This window comes from Periplaneta americana, chromosome 9 (genome assembly GCF_040183065.1).
Source record: "Periplaneta americana isolate PAMFEO1 chromosome 9, P.americana_PAMFEO1_priV1, whole genome shotgun sequence".
NCBI lineage: Eukaryota > Metazoa > Arthropoda > Insecta > Blattodea > Blattidae > Periplaneta > Periplaneta americana.
The window spans coordinates 154077643-154103091 of NC_091125.1; the positions used below are offsets into that span (position 1 = coordinate 154077643).

The following is a 25449-nucleotide window of genomic DNA, read 5'->3' on the forward strand; positions in this document are numbered from 1 at the left end:
GTTAACTCCCAACAAAGAGTATATTTTGAAAAAGCTAAGAAAATTAAACACTATAAACGGTCCGGTGATAGTGGCAGATTTAGAAGACTTATCTGTTTTCCTCCCCAAACGGTTTACGAACCTATCTGAAGCGGTTCTCAATGAAATAACGTCTGATTCAAAGATATTGTTGGTGTACCGAGGGTTGGTGCCGATTGGCGGAGGGAGTAAAACGATTCATAAAGTGGACTTCAAAAGAAGTGAATAGCGGAGAGGTGAGTAGAAATGAATACGATTATACAAATATGTTAGTATCACCAAGTGTGTTAGAAATATGTACCATTTTAAGTTAGGTAATAAGTTGTAAATGTTGAGTTGATATGATGAGATATGGATGATGTGTTGAGATAATGCTACATGTCTCGGAACTACGAATCTAATTACTTACAACATAATGGTTAACCCTGACATGGAACAGACACGTGTGGAAATTTAAGTTAGGTGAAAGTCAGGCAATGCGTGAACTCCTGCATCTGCGTGCGTGCGAGAGAGGTGAGAAAAAAGCGAAAGTATTTGGACACGCGTACTAATGTAGTTAGGTAATATGTTGCTTAAGGGGGTTAGACAGGACAGGAGCCCCTTCGCTGTTAGAGGTACAAGATGAATTATTTTAGGAGAAAAAAAAAACAATACCTGTCTGGGTGAGAGTTGGGGATTAACCTTGAATGAGCCCCGAAACACGTGGAGGAAACTCGTATAAATAGGATGCTGTACATTTCATAGGAATACAGTGCAAGAATGGATTTTAAAGTTCATTGCAGGTTATATCACAACGAAACATGTAACGGTACGATTCACACAATAAGATGTATAAATCCAGGAGTGCTGGAACTAGGACTGCAAATTTATGACTGTGCACCAACTTGCTATGTCTATCGATTACACCAGTTGGAGGCGAATGTAAGTACACTACATATTTTAATCATCGAAGTCTCATATTTATTGCTTCATTAACGTACTTGTATACATGTATCTGCTTACCATACACAGAACCAATATAAGTTCATTGAATAGTTTAATTAATACTTATTTTTGTTTCATTATCTCGTGTATGTTTATTTATATGTTTTTGTGTTGTGATTATCATGATAGCATCATTAATAATGTGATGTATAAATCTAATGCATGATTTTTATCAAAGTGTACATCATTAATTACATTAATCAATGCATCAAATTTATGTTTTTTGTAATCATTTAACTAGATTGTGGGCTTATTTTCATTTAATTGTTGTATTTACATAAGAATTACTCTGACAAACGATGTAAATTCATTCATGTTTTTCTAACTAGATTGTAGACCTCATTTCCGTGTTTGCGTGTTAATCAGCGTTTGCTCATGCTCTAACAAATGTTACTTTACTGTTATTATTTCATTGTTCATGATAGCGTTATTAATAATGTGATGCATAAATCTAACGCATGATTCCTATCAAAGTACACTTATTTTATTTACATAAACAGTGATGCAGAACCGAGAGAGTTTGAGACTTCCATTGAGGAGGTCACGGGTTCAAATTCCATCACCAACCATAAAGACGGCTACCAGTTAACATGCGCTCATTTAATAACTGGGGGGCGTAGCTCAATTGGTAGAGCGTTCGCTTAGAAAGTGTAAGGTTCCGGGATCGATACCTGACACCTCCAAAAGATTTTATTTTATCGATAGAAATACTCCGACGTAGCTCAATTGGTAGAGCATTCGCTCAGAAAGTGTAAGGTTCCGGGATCGATAACCGACACCTCCAAAAGTTTTTATTTTATCGATAGAAATACTCCGATAAATGATATAAATCCATGTATCAAATTTTAACTAGATAGTATTTTCATTTAATTGTTGTGTTAATCACGCTTCAACAAATATTACTTTATGTATTAATTATTTTCACAGATGGCAGCCGGAGCAGAGGCACCTCCAAACAATACACCAGTAGAGATGCCTCGCCATAATCATGTAAGTTCATTGGATATGTTAATCATACTTAAATATGTTAAAGCGGTTGCTCATGCTCTAACAATAAGGTTCCGGGATCGATAACCGACACCTCCAAAAGTTTTTATTTTATCGATAGAAATACTCCGATAAATGATATAAATCCATGTATCAAATTTTAACTAGATAGTATTTTCATTTAATTGTTGTGTTAATCACGCTTCAACAAATATTACTTTATGTATTAATTATTTTCACAGATGGCAGCCGGAGCAGAGGCACCTCCAAACAATACACCAGTAGAGATGCCTCGCCATAATCATGTAAGTTCAATGGATATGTTAATCACACTTAAATATTTTTGAGCGGTTGCTCATGCTCTAACAAATGTTACTTTATTGTGGGCTTATTTTCATTTAATTGTTGTAATTACATGACGTTCCTGTGCTCATAATTTACCCATACTACTCGTTTCCCAATGTTTCTTAAACTAATATTTATGTACCTAATTTCATTTTAATTTATTTTATTTACATAAACAATGATGCAGAATCGACAGAGTTTGAGACTCGCATTGAGTAGGTCATGGGTTCAAATTCCGTGGTCGACCATAGAGACAACTGTCAGATTGGAAATTTACATGTCATCACCGCCTCAATTACCAATACGATAAACCACTCCTATCTGATTTTTGTTAATCAAAATTTTACCTGGTTTCATTAATTACGTTCACAGATGTCAACTAATTTATTTTATGTAATGACTTGCTGTTTTCACAGATGCTCCGGCCTGAGACGCCGCACATGGAGATGGACAGAAGGATCGGGGAAGAGGGGAGCGAACAGGCATGCTCCTGTGGTGAATGTAACGCAATTACGATTGAATAAAAAAAAAAAACATTGAATATAATGAGTTATTATTTAGAAAGTGAAATCACATTCCTTATCACTGAGCAAGAAACCTGTCCTTATTTCCATCTTGGGGGACTTAGGATCGGGGTAAAAGAAAAGAGTAATAAAAGCAAATAATAGTTATATATTGATTACAATGCAACAAATACAGTTCCAGAAAACAGTACCAAATGAATTGTTTCTTTTCCACAAACACACTCACAATCAGTCATATGTGATATCTCTTAAAAGCACTATAATTAACATAACCACTAAGCATTGTAATTAACATAACCACTATTCCACAATAGTCCATGATGATATGCTGTCAACCAATTCGACGAGTTTGATGGTATGACGTGAGGAGGTGGTTTGAACAGCTGCACATTCCCGGCGAGATGGTGAGTTCCTTTACAGAAACATTATTCGTCCCGGCTTCGTGGAAACCTTGTACATCAATTATCATAATGGACATCCTGAAACAAAATAAGAACAGTGTAGAATGAGAGCTAATGTAAATTGTATAATATTACGGAGAAAAGTAACACATACTTACATTTTTTTGTTACACCACTGTTTGCACCAGGTTTGTGAGGGGTGTATAGTTTACGAGGCAATCGTGTAGAATAAGACAATATGCAGCAGTATTTGCTGCTATATTAGCATTTGCCAATATGTCAACACGTATATTTACTGCTCCTAGTTTTACTTCATCGTGTTGTTTAGAGCAATCAATGACGAAAAGTGGCGCTTTTTCGATGAAATCTTTTCTTGATAGCAGTGGATTGTTTGGTTTGTTGTAATATGAATTTTGAAATTTGCTGTATAATTCATATAATAGAGCCACTTTACCATTCTCAATATCCAGATTTAGATTATTGTATGGGTAGAATTCATCATTCAAATATACTCTCACGTCAGTAATATTACAATGATCAAAGACACTGTTATCCTTGTCAATCCCGTTTCTGTTTGTTTGAAATCCAATTATAACATATCTTGGTTTCCGAAGTTTGGTAGTAGTTGTAATATTCCACATAATCTGTTTAGTTGCAGGTAGTGATGGATATTCAAACAACTGCCATGAGCGAAATGGAATGCTAAGCGGTCTATCACTTCTCAGTATCTCTAAAAGTCGAAGTCTTTCAGAATCAGAGACTGTAATTAGAGGCATGTTCCAATGAATTCTTGTTAACGTCACCTTGCAATTCTCACCCATTCGAGCATTAATAGAGTCTTTTGCTCGTACAAGTATGAGTTCCAATTGTGCGTTTATTATGATATCTTTAAAATCTTCAGCAAATCCGAGAAGAGTTTTCAGAGGGACGCAAACGTTGAATTTAGTATTGGTAACAATATCAACATCCTTAGTGGGATGGATCCAACCGCTGTTTCCAAGCATGTTAGATTCAAATGTATTCAGAGAAATCAAATTCTTCATCGTTGACGTAATGCCTGCGTTTTTAACGCTGTCAATAAGCTGCCCATTAAGTTCCAATCGTATACTTTCGAACAAAAATGCCATAGCATTGTTAACCAATTTCGCACTAGTTGGCGTACCCTCAGGTTTTGTAATGCTACCTTCAATAACAATACAACTCTCACAAGGAAGCATGTATAAATTTTCACTTTTAATACGAATATTGATTGAGTCATTTTCATTGATGGCTGAAGGATTCTGTGGGAGAAAGGAATGCGTTTCTTTTTTCACTATTCTCTCCTCAAATATTGGCGATTTAGTAACATTTAAGGGATCCATCGTCGCTTTACTTTATATCCGTATTTTGTGAGTAAGTGTATTGAGCGAGATGTCAATCTCTTGGTTTCAGAAGTTGAACTAACGTGTTCAGTTGATGTGTTAGTCCTGATATAGAAGTTTTGAGGGAATTGTAATCCCATCTTTTTCGAAGATGTAATTCTAGAGTAATAGTTTCACCCCTAAAATCAATCAATCTTCCGTCTTGATCCAGTATTCTAATAGTAATATTATCAATATATTTAGTATTTATTTTGAAATATCGAACGTCGAATGGCTTGTCAGACAAGTGAAAACCTGGGTCAACATTTACAATTAAAGAATGAATTGCATGTGTTGATTGACTGTTTAAAAATGAGCTCCCAGTTAAATTACATTCTATTCTTATAAGAGTGACAGGAAATATGTTAGCTGGGTAATCGGATATGTGTTTATGGACAGCTTCAAGTTTTTTCGATTTAAATCCCAGTATTTTACCTATTGAATCGGGAGCGGTGAAATCAATTTCATGTTGACAATAAATTTGTGTGTGTAATGTGTTATTATTTGCTACTAATTCAAAGGCGATCGGTCGTGTGTGATTGTCTTTGATCATCATTGCATGAGATATATATTTATTGATATCATCGATTTCATACGTTCCCGTGGGTAATGTAATTGTTTTACTTTCCTTCGTTGACTTTGTAATATATGTAAATTTGTTATTCCCATCGTTAACATTGGGTATGGTGTTATATGTTGAAAAATTCACGAGGCCAATTTCATACTCTGAATCTTCATCCAATGTGATTGGTGGATGATAGTTACAAGATATCTCTGATGTGTTACCTGTCACTGTGAAAGACATTGTGACAGCATACAAATTGTTACGTTTGCATTTATAGCAAAAATTGAAGAGCTAACTGTCCACATAATTCCGTATTAAACTCTTGATAACGGTTAGTATTATATTTAATTGTTACACCCCGTAAGTAATTAATTATCTCTACAGGTGGGGGGAGGTCTCCAAACGAATCAAAGTAGAATGCTTCATTGTTATTAATTTTATTAAGCGCGACCCAATGCGTTCCGGGTCCCTCATTAGAATCTAAATTAATTACTAATTTTTCTTTATGCCATGGTTTCCTTGGCAAAGCATTTCTCATAAATACACCGCGAAAATTTTGTATCCCAAGAAATCGTGCATAATTAAGAATATCAGCATCACTTAGGGCTTTTTTTTTTAACCGCATTCCCTTACCGCTCTTGTATTGTCTCACATACAAACCCTTTCCTGCCGATGCTTTCTTTGGTGAAATAACTGTTGCAAGTGTTTGTAAACCAGCCAATATTAAAGGGAGAGGTAGCCCACCACCAGTTTTTTTCCCCATCGCAATAGCCTCCATAGTTTTATTATGCCTCATAGATTCTGAAAGTTGCTTTTTATCACTTTTGGCAGAATTTACAGCTTTCGCTATTTGTGCAGCACCACCGGAGAGAGCTCCTAATGCGCTGAGACCTGCGAATATTGGGAGCAGAGGGAGAATTCCACCTCTTTTGGGCCCCTTTATGACTCGAGGTTTCTTCTTCTTCTTATGCGTATTGTTTTTTCTTTTCATTGCCGCTTTCAACTTGGAGAGTGTCATGTCTCGCTTTCCAGCACCAAAGAAACGTTTAGCACCCATCACTTTGGAGACAAAAAAAGCAGCAGCCCTCTCACTCGATTTGGCGTCAGATGCAGTTACACGTGCTCGGGCTTTGTCTTGTAACACTTTATCAGCTGCGTGTCTTGATGAAAGATCACTGCTTTGTGCATATGCAATATCGTGTTCTCGACACGCCTCGTCTAAAGCATTGACGCCCAGTTGACCTTGAAAAATTCTCTTATGCAATTTCGTGCCAGGTCCGCAAAACTGATAGCCTGGTAGATGCAATTCCACTGGTAGCTTGTTGATAATTGTATTTAAAATACCGCGTCCTCTTACGGTACGTTCCCCACCGTGGACAAGCATACTATAAAATAATTTATAAAAAGGTGTTCCTTATATACATATAATGTATTATTCTATAATGTTATGATATTTGTAAAAGCACTTTATACACAATCCAACAAAACACTTTGAACACTGTGTTCGAACAATGCTGTTACACTCTTTTTGCATACATCTCTTTCTCCCTCTAAATGGGATATATTGAACCCAATGATTCATGCAATCATATCGGGATTCTCTGCTATCGTATGTAATCGGGGAACACGTTAGTCGCACATCCAGTTTCTTAGCGTTCATAATTGCAACTGATACGAAAATCATATGTTTGTAACATTATATGGTACCTTGTTGCTGCAACAAGTTGTTTTAAAGCAACAAATGGTCGAAAATGGTATCTTGTTGTTTTAAAGCAACAAACGATCGAAAATGGTATCTTGTTGTTTTAAAGCAACAAATGGTCGAAAATAATACCTTGTTGTTTTAAAGCAACAAATGGTCGAAAATAATACCTTGTTGTTTTAAAGCAACAAATGGTCATAATACCTTGTTGCTTTAAAGCATCGATATGTTGAAAATGATATCTTGTTGCATATATGTCGAAAATTATATTCATGTTAAAGTATTTAACAGTTGTAATTACACCTGTTTCTATCACTGCAGTGTTTGACAACAATCAAACAACATGCAAGTTGTGAAGCAAACACAAACGTTACCAATTGAAGTTATAGGGGAAAGTGGAAACGATACAAATTATGTACGACACAGTGCACTATTTCCCAATCACGTGCGATGTATCATATGTGGTCCAAGCAATGCTGGGAAAACAAACTTGTTGTTAAATTGGATTCTTCATAGCTCTGGATTAAAATTCGAAAATATCTACATCTATTCAAAATCCCTATTCCAGCCAAAATACGAATATTTAGCCAAAGTATTGGAAAAAGTGCCAGAAATAGGACTTTTTAGATATAATGCCAGCGAGGATATTGTACCATTTGAAGACATAAAAGCAAACTCCGTGTTTGTCTTTGACGACATAATGACTGATTCACAAAAGACAATATCGAAATTGTTTAGTATGGGAAGACATAAAAACCTCGATTTATTTTATCTCGGACAGACTTATGCAAAGATTCCCAAGCACCTCATTCGAGACAACTGCAATTTAATTGTTCTTTTCAAACAGGACAGTATGAACCTGAAGCATATATTTGACAATTTTGTCAATCCAGACATGACTTTTGATCGATTTCAAGAAATGTGCTCCGAGTGTTGGAATAGTGGTGATCGATGTTTAATCATGAATTTAGAAAGCGAATTACACAAGGGGAGATATCGCAAAGGAATAGATTCCTATATAATATGGAAATGATTACTATTCTCTTTACTTAGTATCGAGACTTTGAGAAAGTATGAGTATTGACAAATTTGGACGGAGTGTCTACAGAAGAAGAGAAAAAATAATTCTTCGAGAAGATTTCCCACGCGATGGTGATAAAAACTATCTTATTGGCGACGTAAAACTAAAAGGTGTCAAAGCACCGGATGAGCCGGAGGACGCTGCAAATAAACTATACGTGGATAGAGCTATTAAGGAAATTCAACGATATGCCATCGAAAATGATGATAAAATTAAATCGTCTTTGGAAACGTACACGTCAACACTTGTTGACACGACTAGTAGCAATTTTGAAACGCGAATTAAACACTATATTAATGAAACGAATGAACAGACGGTGAAACATGTGCATGAACGTATGCAGCACCAGGAAGCACAATGGGATGCAAAATTACGGAAATATGATGAAGATCGTGCATTATTTGCCATTGCTGAAAAAGTGACTCAAGCAAATGAGTTGAAGAAAGAAATTTATGAAATGACAAACAAATTCAAAGGTGTTACATTTTTTCATATTGCTTCAACTCCAAAACATGATAATACGAATGTATATAAATTATCCAGTGGACTAAATTACTTTGAAATTCCTATGAATGGTGTAGTAACTGTTACTACAACACCAGCTGATATAATCGTGAAATTAAATGATAAACTATTCAAAAATGGAACGTCAGTTTCCAAACGTGATAAGTTATCGTTTCATATGTCTGGTCGCAAGCAGCAGTTAAATGCAACTATAGAACTTGTGTATAAAATAGTGAATGTAGCATGAATATTCACCATTGCATTGCAAGATGTCAGCTGCTACAGCATCTCGAGACAAACTGAAAAGAAATATCATAAAACATTCTCAAGCTGTAAAACGCAAATTCATAGCCTTGAAGCAGGGACAATTGAGCTCTCAGCATGCACTCGGTGAAGCGTTTCAGCCAATTACCACACCTCTACATATGCTAATAAATGAAATGCAGAATATGAAGAAATATGCAGACGATGGAGGAAAGAAGGTAGATTACATCAAAAAGGATATGAAAGAAGAGGAGGAAGAGGAGGAGGAGGAAGATAATGATGAGAAACACAACCCCATTGTTAGCATGCATATACACAATCTCTCAAAACGAACAAAACATAAAGCATATGATAAGGTATATGGTGTTCAGTTTAGTAATAACAAATTGGTGATTGGAAACACGCCCATTACATTTGACAAAGATCATGTAATTGTGAACAATATACGATACAAGGGAACCTCTGGTTTATATAATTTACTGTTTCTCAACAACCCACCGGATGGTAGTTATGATGATCAAGACATATATAAATACAAAGATATTTTAATTTCCACTAATGCACATCGTGTTGATTATGATCCGAAACAGAAGCTAAGGAGAGCAAATACCAAGAAGTATTACGATATTATTGTTCCATTGTTTCAGAAGCGTGGTGGAAGTTGGAAAGTTTCTCTACCAAATCATAAAATAGAATATAAGCATTGGGATGATCCGAATGAATTAGTTGAACGCCTTGACCTTCTCATGTCATCACGCTACGCTGGAAATACCGGTGTGGATAACGAAATCTATGCTATAGAAGAGGAATTGCGTGAAGGTGGATACATAGAATGAGCAAACAGGGGATTGCACAAGAACTTCATAAACCAGCTCGGAAAAATTTTCAAAGACGTCATGTCATCACTAAAGGTTTATTTGACCTTTTTCAAAGCGATCTCATTGAACTCATTCCCTATGCTAAGCAAAATAAAGGATTTAAATATATACTGGTAGTAATAGATGTGTATTCCAAATATGCTTGGGCGAAAGAACTTAAAAATAAAACCGGTAAAGAAGTGACAACTGCCATGCACTCATTGCTAAGCGGAATGGCAAAGGCTCCGAAAAATTTGCAAACAGACTGGGGAAAAGAGTACTACAATAAAAATTTTAAATTGCTAATGGAAAATTACAACATCAATCACTACTCGGTGTTTTCTACAACAAAAGCATGTATCGCCGAGAGATTCATCAGGACACTCAAGTCACACATGTTTCGAGAGTTTACGGCGCGTGGATCCTACAGATGGTTGGAACTATTGCCACAGCTGATTGAGAAGTACAATGCCACCGTACATTCAACTACAAAGATGAGACCCATGGATGTTGCTAACAATCAACTCCTTCATACAGTGTACGAGCAACAACCAGTGCGACGAGGAAGACAAAAGTTTCGAGTGGGTGATTTAGTGAGAATATCAAAGTACAAGAAGCTGTTTACCAAGGGCTACCTACCATCGTGGAGTACTGAAATATTTGAAGTGAAAAAAGTGCAACAGACTCAGCCAACGACTTACATACTTCATGATCTAGAAGGTGCACCCATTTTAGGAGCGTTCTACACCGAGGAACTTCAAAAGACAAACTTTCCAGATGTTTATTTGGTTGAAAAAATTTTGAGGAGGAAGGCTGGGAAGGTGTATGTGAAGTGGTATGGGTTTCCTAACTCAAAGAACAGTTGGATTGATGAGGGTGATGTATTGAAATAAAAACAAGTTTCTGCACAAGCATTGTAAATTTATTATGAGTTAATAAAATGTATATAAAATACAATATTCTTATTATTTAAACACACTCTTGCACACGTCTTCTTTTACATGGAGGTTCATCATATCCATGTGGCAGTGTATTAACACCATCTTGTAATATTACTCTTTTGTCGTCAAAAGAATTTAAAGTCACTTTATTTACACACATTGTAAACACATTATGAAAATATGATCTAATAGAATTGTTTCTTGAGTAAGTAGGAATACTGGATTCACGACATGATGCATAATCTGCAAACGTGATTTCATTCCTAATTACACTTTTCTTAATACCCTTCAGTTTTTTTATTTCAAAATCGGAACACTTCAAGGCGTACACTTTAGCCTTCAAACCTACAAACTCATCAATATGTGAATTTGGAATTTCATCCTTGAACTTCCCAAGCACACCTTTATTTTGTAGTGAATTTGACATAAAATAGACCCGAACCCTTCGTACTACATTCTTCAAACTCTTTCAGAATCTTTTCCTTTTGTTTGTTGATAAATTCCCTGATATCCGAATACTGATATAACACATCATTTTTACTTTTAAAATTATGAAATACTGTCTCGTTGTGAACATTGGCAAACATACATTCAACAAATATGTTAAATTTTAAAGCAGAATACTCGCTTAAATGTGTCTTTAAAATGTCTTGCATTTCATTAGTGACACATTCTAAAATATCTTTCAATTCACTCTCATGATTTGTCAAATTTAGAACAATATAAGTCTTCAAACGATTTTTGAAAGCTCTATCCGATAACGCAAACACAGATCCGGAACATACTTGACTGGATGTTGACGCCACCATTGGGACAGCATCCGCTCCAGAGGTCGGTTGTGCAACCATGCCTGATGTTGATGTTGGGATAGCAACACCTCCCGAGAAAGGTGACATCACCATCTCGGATGCAGAGGTAGATGCCGGCATAACATCAACCCGTGCGGTGTTCATCACAGGTGCAGCGTTTTCATCTCCATTCACTTTCTCATAAGCCCCTTTGACATCTGTAACCTGATATACAATTAATCATTAATATTGTCATAAGTATTAAACAAACTTAGTATGTGTTTATATTTACGTACTTACCATATTATGGTTTTTCACATGCTGGACCATATGTCTTTCGAGTTTGACAACTGTACCACATAGTTTACACTTGAACCTGGATGTGTTGTGCGTTTCTTTTTTATGTCGTGCCAATATCTTTTTGGTTGAATAGATTTTTGCACATATATCACATTTGTTCTCCATTTTTGTTCTTTATGTGGTTAATTGCTGAATAATGCCTTCCACATCCGTCGTCTCCTCCAAAGCTTCACGTTTCCTCTTTCCTCCTCTTTTAATTGTCTGCTGAAAACAATAATGTAAGTTAGCCTTGCATACAGTACACACTACATAATTTGTTGAAAGAACAAACGAAAATACACTCACCGCTTTGTGGTTAGGGCATGTTACAATACAATTCTCCCGCCAAAATCTATTTTTCCTGTTGGCTTTTTTCTCCTCATCAACGACCACTTTCACAATTTCAGGTTTCTGTTAAACAAAACAATAACAAATATAATCATTATGCATCACAAATACAGTTGTACTTCATATAAAAAAAAAAGAAATACACTTACCGGTTTATAGTTGGGGCATGTGTCATCACATCTCTCCCGATAAAATCTTTTTCTTGCTGCTTTCACAACCACATCCACACTCTCTGGCTTCTGGACAAAAACAAAATAACAAATATAGCCATTATGTATACGATATCAGAATTAGTTAAAGAAATAACCACACTGTACTCACCTCTTTGTAAGTGAGGCAGCTAGGATCGCACAGTTCTCGCCAGACGCGTAAATGTGACTCGCAAGGATTGCTGCATTCAATCAGGTGCTCGCCATTACCTAGACATGTATTGCTGTGGTAGGTATCCTCATGTGCTGAAATTGAATTTAAAAAAAGAATTTCCGTATTACCACATGGTAACACTAATGAGTAATCAGTATGTAACTGATTTTCTCCATGTATTATTCTCTTCACCTCTGTATATATTTTATTAGAGTCGTTTATGTAGTACTTCCGAACGATTTGGTGCGGCTCATCCAACCATTCATCTCTCATACCAGTTGGATATGAATATATTACCTCAAATGGCAATTTCCAATGTTCTTCTTTTGTTATTAGTGGAATGTTCTTCAAAGCGTTACTGTCCATGACTCCTCATCACGCCCTAATACTTCCGCTTTTATACCAGTGACATGGAGCAAAAAACTCTTTTGCAACTGAACTTTCTCTTCAACCGGCTGGGCTGCGGAAGGTCAGCCGGTGTACACCGAACACACGACACGTGTCGAGGTGTTGTTCACCTTGTCACTTGCCATGCCGAGGTCAACACGTCGCGCTTCCACTTTCACATTTGGTTCAAGGTGAATTACAAACAACGGACCTCAACACATGTCGAGAGGTTTGCCTTGGATCTTATGTAACACACCTTTCACTTTCACATGGAACCAAAACTCCTCCCTCTCACATTCTCTCCATGCTCATTCGTCAATCGCTTTTCCACACCACTCGCTTGCAAATCCCCATTCACCAATCACAAACCAGCTCCCCTTGTCCCTCCTTTGACCACGCCCCCTTTCCCCTATCCCTCTTTTGGTCACACCCCCTTTCCCCTCACCCCTCATTTGACCAAGCCCCCTTTCCCCACCCCTCCTTTGGCCACGCCCATGGGAGCCCGGAAGCCCTTGACGTCAGCTTCATTTCCTTACTACTGCTGTTACAAAACAATTACAGCAAAGATTGTCTTTTTCCGATTCGTCCGATGAGTGCGATACGATGTAGTGAACGCTTACCTTAACAGCCCAGCCACGATGCTTTACAGAAAGGACAACGGAAACGGGTGGGGGACACCGGGACGAGACATAACTACTCGGACGGACAGTATTAAGTTGCAACTACAATATTTTCCCCATTACGTGATCACCTGCTTAAATTTAGTAATTTAGAAGCTGTTAGATTCACGTCACTACTGGAACGCTGATCGAATACACGCATGTTACAGATATCACCACATGCTAAGGATTTTATGGGAGGGTCCCTGTCTGGCACCGAATCCGTGGTTTGGCAATACCTCAATGCGTGCTGGGTCTCAACCACATCTCGCGTGTAAGTTTCGTTAAAACGTTTAAAAACTTAATGCATCGCTCCGACGGTTGCGCAAAGACGAAGTTGGCCGCTCGGAGCAACAATGCAGTCCTTGTTCTTCATTTGTTAAATCCCCAATGTTGCCAGATCTCTTCTTTCTCGCCTCAATCGCTATTCCCAGCTAGCAGTTATTAAATTATTATGTAGTCTACATAGTGTATTATTATTATTATTATTATTATTATTATTATTATTATTATTATTATTATTATTACTTACTTACTTACTTACTGACTGGCTTTTAAGGAACCCGGAGGTTCATTGCCGACCTCACATAAGCCCGCAATTGGTCCCTATACTGACCAAGATTAATCCAGTCTCTATCATCATATCCCATCTCCCTCAATCCATTTTAATATTATCTTCCCATGTACGTCTCGGCCTCCCTAAAGGTCTTTTTCCCTCCGGCCTCCCAACTAACACTCTATATGCATTTCTGGATTCGCCCATACGCGCTACATGTCTTGCCCATCTCAAACGTCTGGATTTAATGTTCCTAATTACGTCAGGTAAAGAATACAATGCGTGCAGTTCCGTGTTGTGTAACTTTCTCCATTCTCCTGTAACTTCATCCCTCTTAGCCCCAAATATTTTCCTAAGCACTTTATTCTCAAACACCCTTAACCTACGTTCCTCTCTCAAAGTGAAAGTCCAAGTTTCACAACCATAAAGAACAACCGGTAATATAAATGTTTTATAAATTCTAACTTTCACATTTTTTGACAGTAGACTGGATGATAAAAGCTTCTCAACCGAATAATAACAGGCATTTCCCATATTTATTCTGTGTTTAATTTCCTCCCGAGTATTATTTATATTTGTTACTGTTGCTCCAAGATGTTTGAATTATTATTATTATTATTATTATTATTATTATTATTATTATTATTATTATTATTATTATTACTTTGTCACTGTAACAAAATATTGTTGTATTATTATTGTAAACCCTGTTTGTTGATCGATATTGGCTAGCACATTAATATTAACAGTAAATAAATACAATTATTCACAACGAATCCGGCACATGATCTCGATGTTGCGTCATCCAGACTGATAAAGTAAACACGAGCTCAGGATGGTGTGAGGAGGTCAGAGTTAATACTATTGAAGCAACTATAGGTTCCAGAATGTGCACTTAGTCGCGAAGTAAGGCTTGATTCCTATCAAATTCTCAACCACACACAGCCTCAGCTATAAATTTAACGTAATTTGGCAGAAAACTCGCCTTTAAAATCATCGCCAAATCCACCTCACTTTTACATGGATGATTATTTGTGACACCATGCAATGTTCCAGTGAGTTAGCGATGAGTGTTGAATTTAGAAACGACTTGGAGTAAATGGTCGAAAGATTTGTAGCTATAAACATTAACATAATGGGTAGCCCGAGTTTCGGGAGAAGATAAGAAATAATATTACACAGAACACAATGACAGTAAAATCCACAATTGAAGGGTTCAGAGCCGTAGTGGACCAAGCGCCATTTCCTCAAACCGTAGAAAACAAGGGTTAAAATGAAGTTATTACCATCCTCATATTCATCTTCTTTCACTGTGCCTGTTCCTCGGCTTTGGAATTCCCTACCGAGTAATGTCAGGGACTGTCAGATATCAAACCAATTTAAGAATAGACTAACGAAATATTTTTCTAACAATTCTTGTTAACAATAATAGCTGTTTCAGTTTCTCAATGTTTAATGGTTATATATATATATATATATATCACAGAATAAATATTTAAATTATTTCATTATTACTACTACTACTACTACTACTACTACTACTACTACTACTACTACTACTACTTATTATTATTATTATTATTATTATTATTATTATTATTATTATTATTATTATTATTATTATTATTATAACTATTTCTTACCAATGTTTATTATTGTCACACTAACATTACTTATCCAACTTTCATTATTTAATTTCATATTGTTTTATGGTCTAGATATTAATGTAATAACTATGTAAGCAATTGTATTCAATTAGAATTAGAGTCTGGCTGGGCGGAAGAGAAGGCCTACTGGCCTTAGCTCTTACTTACTTACTTACTTACTTACTTACTTACTTACTGGCTTTTAAGGAACCCGCAGGTTCATTGCCGCCCTCACATAAGCCCGCCATTGGTCCCTATCCTGAGCAAGATTAATCTATTCTCTATCATCATATCCCACCTCCCTCAAATCCATTTTAATATTACCTTCCCATCTACGTCTCGGTCTCCCTAAAGGTCTTTTTCTCTCCGGCCTCCCAAGTAACACTCTATATGCATTTCTGGATTCGCCCATACGTGCTACATGCCCTGCCCATCTCATACGTCTGGATTTAATGTTCCTAATTATGTTAGGTGAAGAATACAATGTGTGCAGTTCTGTGTTGTGTAACTTTCTCCATTCTCCTGTAACTTCATCCCTTTTAGCCCCAAATATTTTCCTAAGCACCTTATTCTCAAACACCCTTAACCTATGTTCCTCTCTCAAAGTGAGAGTCCAAGTTTCACAACCATAAAGAACAACCGGTAATATAACTGTTTTATAAATTCTAACTTTCAGAGTTTTTGACAGCAGACTGGATGATAAAAGCTTTTCAACCGAATAATAACAGGCCTTAGCTCTGCCATATTAAATAAATAAATTATTGTTATTATTATTATTATTATTATTATTATTATTATTATTATTATTACTATTATTATTAATTCAATGGAAACATATAGCAAGTAATATAAAGTATACACATTAAAACTAAATGATATGTCTATCTTCATTAAACTATGGTATTCACTTAACTTTAACCCTTACTTTCTCCGTTTTTAATAAATGGTGGTTGGCCCACTATGGCTCTGAACCCTTCAATTTTGGATGAGATAACATTGAAACATAAAAAGGATTCAAGAATATTGGATAATAAAAAGTGTTTAGAATGAATACCTCAAATGAAGCGTAAGAGAGGAAGGTCCATTTTCAGGTTTTAAATTCATTATTGCTAACTTCAACTTCAACTCCTGATAGTTCACGCGGACCCCTGATGTCCATGAGTGATTTGAAAGGAGTCCGCAGAACCAAGGTGTGTTTTTTTCAAGCTGTGTTTTAACTAATTTGATGAAATGATGACTTTCTCTGATTTTTGTCAGCTTGCTGGAAGATTTTTTGTTTATCTCAGTCTTTTGAGGCACAGAATTCAACAGTAGCGAGTTTGCCTGAGGGACTTCTCTTGGCTTGCAAGTCTTGCGTACATATCCGATATTTTATAAATTCTGTATCTTCAGGGTCCAACTCTGTATTCACCATTCAGCATAGGACTCACGTAACGATAAAGAAATTAAACTTGTGGTGAGAACTCGATTCATTTCCTACTATCAGCGACTTTCTAACAACACATGATGAACTCTCGGCCAATACCTTTGAAAGTTTAAAAATCATCTTCGTTGATTGACATTAAAATTAAGAAATTTTATATACCTTTCTGGCATGAAAAAACAATCTAAAAAAATTTCTTCTTAGTGGCAAATAATAATAATTTGCCCGTCAAAAAAGAATAGGGACTGTTATTTTTTTGATTCCAGCTTAAAAATCATGTTTCCTGCAATGACCCAGCAAGCAAACGTTCTGATGGGGGCAGATAAAAAAGTTAAATTTTTTTCTTCCACCATGTTAATAATGTCAAAAGAAGCGCTTACACAAATTTTGGCCACTCGACCGCAATTATGAGGGCCGTAAAAAAATAAGTTCGCCAGGGGCCGTTAACAGAAAAAAAAACACAACTTCATCGGACAAATTTATTGGAATGGACACAGCAATTGTTGAGTTATTTTTCAATACATTTTCCATCGGAATTGAGACATTCCTCATATCATGGGATCAACAGAGAGAGGTGAAGACGCAGTCAAACGCTGGTTCCGATCCCAGACGGCTGACTTCCGCAACACAAAAACTGATCCCATGGAATGACAAATGTCTCAATCACAGTGGGGGATATGTTGACAAATAGCGCAACAATTGCTATATTTGTTTCAATAAATATTTCTATGCAATTGTGCTTTTTTCTATAAACGGCCCCAAGGAAAATCACTTTCTGGACGGCCTCGTAATTGCGGTCGAGTGGCCAAAATTTGTATAAGCACTTCTTTTGACATTATTAACATGGTGGAAGAAAAAAATTTAACTTTTTTATCTGCCCCCATCAGAACGTTTGCTTGTTAGTTGTACGCACCACCCATATATCCCGATATTTCCCGAAAGGCAATACATCACTTAATGCCACTTGCATCAGCATACTTGTGGAGTGCAATACATCCCTCCCCATATTTGCGCGAAACATTTATGCTGTTCGTGATTGTTATTATGAGCATGGCTGGTAATATAAGGATGTTTGGAATTTGAAATAGAAGTTTGATATTTCTTTTCATTTCTGTCTTTATACTCACCGCATTTAAATTTAAAAAGGCGGAACCTTCTCGTTAATTATTACTTCATAATCGCTTCCTCCTTCCATGTGGCCTAGTCTCGAGACGACAATGCAATAATTGATAGTCGAAACGATTCATACACATTTTTTTACGTAAAAACGTCTATATTGAAGGATCATTATGCCTAAAATATAATTTTAATACAAGACGTATTTACGTTATACTTTTCAGAACCAAGATTCCACTGCCAATTTTTTTTATTTGCGTATTCCTAGGATCGATGTCTTAAACTTGCACGAAGCACTACACCGGCATGGAGTCCGTTTCTTGCATGTGTCAGGCTGCTTTCCTTTGGGAGCGCATAAATCTCAGAGCCGTCACTTACAATTGACCTTACACACAGCATCACATCTTCGTTTTTATCTCAAGCAGGGTTTCCCATAACGAGACCGTGCACTCTCTCCCCTACACGGCACCACTGAAGTTAGTGTACAAATATTCACATTTCTAATAGGTCTAATGCATGCAATCTACATGGAAACCAAAGAATCTTGAAACAGATTTTTCACTCACTTGCGTAATTCACTATTAATCTTCTAACAATAAGAAATCCTCATTAGACTCACTATTAGGCCTATTTTGTAAGCCCTACGGTGGCTGAGTGGTCAGACCTTCAGCCTGCCACGCAGGCGATCCGGTTCGAGTCTCGGTCAGGCCTGAAATATTTCATTGAAAAATCTATAGTGACACTTGTGGAGGATTAGGTCGCTGTTGGGGTTTTTTCGTTTTCCCTACATCATTCCGTCAACATTTCTCCATTCCGCCATTCTCCCATAGCGATCTAATTCTTCCACAGAACGTCGTCGAATTCATATTATGTTATGCATGTTCGAATCACGGTTACTTAATTTGATAAATTTTGTTTCCCAAGTTAGAAATGGTTTGCTGCTTTTTGAAGTCGATGTTGAGAGTGTTCATTCAAGATACTGCAGTCCACATCTGTAGCCCGGGTTCGATTCCCGGTCGGGACAAGTTACCTGGTTGAGGTTTTTTCCGGGGTTTTCCCCTCAACTCAATATGAGCAAATCTTGGGTAACTTTCGGTGCTGGACCCCGGACTCATTTCACCGGCATTATCACCTTCATCTCATTCAGACGCTAAATAACCTAAGATGTTGATAAAGCGTCGTAAAATAACCTACTAAAAAAAAAAAAGATACTGCATATCTTATTATTCACCTTAAGACCCTCTTCTCCACAAATTTGATTTTCGTTTTTCTTGACTTGTTCAGAGACCAGTTTTCTCTGCCGTAAGTAAAGGCTGGTCCACAATAAACCGGGAACGGAAACGACAAAGAGAACGGGAGCGGAAATATTGATAAAATAAAATGTATTTAAATGTGAGCATTCACAATTAAATTTCACTTTCCCGTTCCCGGACTCCGGCAAGCTCGTTAATTATGAAATGCTCACATTTAAACACATTTTTATTTTAACAATATTTCCGTTATTGTTCTCATTGCCGTTTCCATTCCCAGTTCATTGTAAACCAGCATTAAGAAGTGGAACTGCTAATACTTCGTAGGACTGTACCATAGTATTTCTTCTGGTTTTATTTTTATAAGTTTCGTAGACTGTGCCACACATGTACTGGAATCTTAACAATTCTCTTTCCAGATCTTTATCTTCATTATATGAAATGAGGCATCCCAGATAATTAATTAAATGTGCTAAATTGCTCCACTGTGTTGATTTAGCAGGCCTATTGTTTTATTTAACAGAATATTTTCCATTGAACTCTATTATTATTATTATTATTATTATTATTATTATTATTATTATTATTACAATTTATATCACCATCATCTGCAATAATAGCCACTTTCTTCTTTCTCATTCACAGTCGTTACCCTCAATATCAGCTGCTTCTAAAATAGTTGTTGCCATCATTATCATAACCATATTATTCTTAAGGAGAGAGGATTGTACAATTAGAAATTTTTCACCTATTTGATACGTATTCATTTTTAATGAAGAAATATCATTGCTGCAAAGCTTAAATTCGAGATTAGTTTTCCTAAAAAACATGGGGCCGAAATTTCAGAGAAAAAAAAAAGTACCAGGATATAGTAATTCACTAAAATGCCTCTACCATTTTTAATTCAAAATCTCTTCGAGATTGTACTCCAAAAATCACTTTTTTTTCTTATGTCTGAAGCATAATTTTTATATTAGTTTTTCCAAATTTTAAAATAAACAATTAGCCTATATTTTAAGAATTAATTTTAGAGGTAACTTCATAGAAATAAGGATTACTTTTTTTTTCAAATGCTACAAAATAATAAATTTCCATTCCAGAGGAAAGTTTCCCAACAGCCTAAGAATGTGTGTTCAAAATATCATACATGTAGCACCAATAGTTCCGAAGATATTTAATTTAATATATATTATATACATTATTTTAATGTACCGAAGTACATATGATATTTCCATGCAGATATTCTGCGTCATCATACGATGAAAGAGTAATGGAACGGAGAAAAATTCTTTCATCGTATGATGTCGCAGAATATCTGCATGGAAATATCATATGTACTTCGGCACATTAAAATAATATATATATTATGCGTAATGCGTAAATCACTTCGTGATTTAAGACGGCGCTTATTCCGTTGGATCTCGGCCAACTAGTCACTCATTACGAGTGCATCTCAGCACATGCGTGGACTTAAGTCCTACGTTCATAGATATCTATGACGTAGTGCAGAGGGCGGCCACTAGAGGGAGCCCAAGAGTTGGAACTTAAACTGAGACGATTCTGTCCGACGCCGGGATGGGTATCCGGTGTGGCTTAGTGGATAAAGCATCAGCACGTAGAGCTGAAAACCCGGGTTCAAATCCCGGCGCCGGAGAGAATTTTTTTCCGTTCCATTACTCTTTCATCGTATTTAATTTAAGTTTTTGTATGAGAATAAAGTGAAACATTAAAATTACGGCAAATTTCAGTCAAATGCCGTAAATGTGCATTAAATGTATTCATTTTTCACATAACAAAGATTACTTTAAAGCATAAAAATAAAGAAAAAGAAATGGAAATGTAGCCTACTGGTTTTTCATCATATTTAACCATCCTTTTCCATGTGCTCCAGAGCTTTAAAAATAGTGTCGCAACAGCTGTCAAGAGGATTAATGTGCATTAAATTTTATAAGTTTTCATGCATCAAAGAATATTCTAATTTTTTTAATACATCGGTTTTCTACCATATTAAAACCACAGTCTACTATATACAGTCGCGAAGCTCAATATGTAGTAAAAATGCAAACATGGGTAGTTGCCCACCACTAGGATCGCTACTATCGCCTCATCATCGCAGATCTCTCTCCTAGCAGCCGACAAAATATGTTACACTTTCGTTGTCGTGTTCTTTTGGAAAAAATTAACACCTTCCTTCCATTATTGAAATATTAAATGCATAAAGTTAATTTATTATTTTAATGAATGCATATTAAATTCCACCATAAACTCGAAGATACCTACAAGAAATAAGTTAATATAATTTTTGTTTGTGCAAAACGAACTGAAATTTACTATAATAGCTTCACTCATTCAAGATTATAGCGATAGCGATAATTAACTATGAAACCAATAAATATTAATTTGCATTTCTCTTTACAACAATAATAATGGAAATATGAATTAATGGAGTAACTTACGTGTACCGGTACTTGTAGTGTAGGCTTACGTAGTTAACAAAGTGGGATGAGGTTAAGTAATAATAATCACACCGGAATTGGAAATAAAACGTGATCAATAAATTTTATTGTAACAGACTTTTTCTACGTCTCTAGTAAAGCAACAGATAAAAATAACAACAAAATTAACACCTATAATTAAAAACATATCCTTTGAAGAAAAAAGTAGGCCTAAGCAATAATAATCCCACCAGAATTGAAAATAAAACGTGATCAATAAATTTCATTAAAACAAACTTAATTTTTCTACGTCTTTAGTAAAATAACACATAAAAATAATAACAAAATTAATAACTACAATTAAAAATATATCCTCTGAAAAAAAAGTAGACCTAACCTTTATTTCTCTGGAAATTTAGCAGCCTAAGTGACAGAACTTTAACCGGTATCTAATGTCCTTTCGGTTAGACTGAAACAATTCATTGTGAAATTTAAGGATATAATGTATTCTAACAGTCACAAAGAACTTCAAATTAACAGTTTTGTTTCTGCACAGTTTCTGAATCTTTCGGAAATCGGATAACTCTGGCCTCTTTCTCTTATTGTTGCTACAATTTATAGCACTACAAACGTCTCCTCCTTGTCCCATATTATTATTCCAATTATTATATTTTAGCCATTAACATTTTCATTATAACCACTAACGAACATTTCACAAGCATCAATGTGAAATACGCAACGAGCTAGCACTCGATAGAAATACGACACAGTCCAGAGTCGACCATGGACAGTCTATTGTTTCTAGTTGCTAACCGCTTGGAGCGCTTTATCACGAGATTTGCAAAAAAAAACACCTCAAGCTTCGCGACTGTATATAGTAGACTGTGTTAAAACCATCCTTCTCCCCTCAATCATCAGTTATAACTAAGGAGCGGATTCGTATGTAATTAAATATTATTTTTGGGTGTGATAAAACACAATTTACAAAGTTAAAAATTCCGAACATGAAGTTTCAAGTTAAAAACCCGAATTTTATTTCGCATAAAACACATATTTTCACAAAAAAATTATGTAAATACATATTTTCAGGAAATCTATCATAAACGCATAAATCTTGGAGTTTTTTACTTAAATAACTTTTTTACAAGAACTTTTAAATATTTTAAAACTAAATCAAATATATCACTCAGAATTACGTTACATTTTTTTAAGTATTTTCAGTTGCTTCGTGTTTCTAAGCGCTGTGTGGGTATCCGTGATCCATTTTTGTAATAGTATCGCCCCAAGTTCTGAGAATTGCTAGGCAGCTTATCAATGTTATTATTAGAGAATAAATTAACATGGACTAGGAGAGACCTTGCAACACATAATTAGGAATGTTTATTGTTGCTCAAGATGATTTCATTCCACGCTTTGTTTGTGAAACACAACAGACAAGAGCTCGGGTATGAACATTATTTAATTTAAACACATCTCTCGCCTCTCGCTCATGTCATGTAAGGCAATATATTTTGTTGTGATTCCCCGTTACCGGGCTTCGTCAATCGATATCCTTCAAGATATACTGAAAGATGGTTATTTAAAAAACGATTTTACTTTCCTATTAGCAAATTTAAGCTTTTTGTGTGACACCATAAAAAAACTCGAAACATCCAAAAACCTGTTGCCTGAAACAGGGAGGTGCATGCCGTGGAAATTAAACTAGACTCGCTACCAGGTTCAGAAGCACAATTACTAAAGGACAAATTCCAGAATGTGTTTGGGAAAAACGGTGGATATAAAAAAAATGTGTAAAGTTGCTCAAGTATTGGAGGGTGTGCCTGTAGGTGAAATTGACGGTGTTTGTGTTTGTGACATTCCTCTCTTTAAATATGCACGTCTGACGTCCTGTGATGTGGAAAGATCGTTTTCACAGTATAAGTCGTTGTTCAGAGATAATCGGCATGCATTTGTGATGGAGAATTTGGAGATGACCTTTGTTGTTCACTGCAATTCTCGGCTAACTACTAGCACTCAGGTCTGGTTGGTGAGTACCTAGTAACATTTTTTTTTCAAGCTAAGTAAGGTATTTTGTCATATTTAAAAAATATATATATATATTTTTTTATTTTTAGCAAATATTTTCGTACTTTTTAGCACATAAAAAATAAATATATTAAAATTTTTTAGCACATAAAAATCCGCTCCCTAGTTATAACCATAACCTTCTATTATTACCACCATAATCATTTTCAATCACCACAGTCTCCAATCACCAGTATCATCTCCAGTGGTCGTCATTACCTTAAAACATAATTTTTAATTATTATCCTCATACTACTGTCATCAACACAATCATGTTGATCAATTAGGTCTGAATCACCTTAGTCTTCAATCATCATCAGTTATTTTCCTCATTCTTCTGTGGAGTTACAGTACGTCACGATATCGCCTTTGGCTTATTTTTTGCTCCTTTACAGACATTTTCAGATGGGCACAGAGCGGGACTCCGGACCACAGCTACTAAGGTCATTCATTACATTAACAACGGATAAACATTCATGTCCTAAGCGGAATCCAATTGAGGTCAGCGTTTGTTGATTGCTATAGGTTTGTCACTAATATAGATGGAGTCGGCCAGTGTATTATCAGACGCCGTCCTTCACAGCTGCATTGTCTACTCTACTGGGTTCACTGAAAGCAACTCAATTCAAAAACGTCATTTCCTTGAGTCACGTTTATCAGCTTCTCTGCACTTCCGTGACCACAACATTACAATAAGCTACTACAGACGTAGCCTACTCGTCTTTACGGGTCAATTAGATCATATCGCCGGATTGCTTTTAAAATGCCATCAGTTAATTTTATCATCTTCTAAACTGACACTTGTAATTGTTACAACTTATAAGCCTATACACAGAAAATGATGACAGTATAAATTTAAGATGCGATTGCGTATTCCATTTAAAGATCTAGTAATCGTCATTTAGGATCGTATTCACAGACGAGACTTTGGATCAAAGTTGACTTTGGAAAGTACAAAGTCACCATTTTCCTATTCACAGTAGACACTTTGACGAAAGTAAACTTCAATCATATCGCATCATATGCACTGCCTAATTATCTTAAAGATTTGAAGAACAACGAGAAAAGGTTCAGAAAAGAATTAACCAAATTTCTACATACTCATACCTTCTACACAATTGATGAATTGTTTATGCTTGTGAATTGAATTATTCTACTTAAATGACATGTACAATTTTATATAGCTCAACTAAAATATGTTTTTATATTGACTTAATCTGTTTACTATGTATTGTATTTTTTGTTTAGCATAACTGATGAATTGTATGTACTGTAAATTGAATAGTATACTGTATAGGTCAAGTGATGAATTGTTTAAGCTTATAAATTGAATTAATCTACTTCATATGAAATGTATAGCTTAACGAAAATAAGTTTGTAAATTGAACTAATTTGATTGTATATGTTTGTATAGTTTGGCTGATGAATTGTATATGTTCTTAAAATGATTTCTAGTCTGTGTAGCTCTACTGATGAATTGTATATAGACCTACTGTAAATTG

At 35.7% G+C, this 25449-nt stretch overlaps 2 protein-coding genes across 11 annotated transcripts in view; both read right to left on the reverse strand.

Moving 5' to 3' along the window:
• magu (SPARC related modular calcium binding-like protein magu) overlaps nt 1-25449 on the reverse strand; it is a 310140-nt gene that overhangs the window by 224263 nt on the left and 60428 nt on the right. The gene's annotated exons all lie outside the window — the stretch shown is intronic.
• On the reverse strand, nt 9683-13255 carry LOC138706624 (uncharacterized). 3 transcript variants are annotated; one of them, XR_011334035.1, is made up of 5 exons: nt 12370-13255; nt 12198-12287; nt 12007-12111; nt 11662-11925; nt 9683-11586 (listed from the first exon to the last, which is right to left on the reverse strand). XR_011334035.1 is itself a non-coding variant. In XM_069836146.1 (4 exons), exons 1-4 carry the CDS (start codon nt 12775-12777, stop codon nt 11836-11838), a joined length of 693 nt encoding a protein of 230 aa, XP_069692247.1. In that variant the 5' UTR covers nt 12778-13255; the 3' UTR covers nt 9683-11835. The 3 variants fall into 3 exon arrangements, 1 of the variants encoding a protein (XP_069692247.1); XR_011334036.1 differs by having other exon boundaries at nt 11662-11922; nt 12370-13253; XM_069836146.1 differs by having other exon boundaries at nt 9683-11925.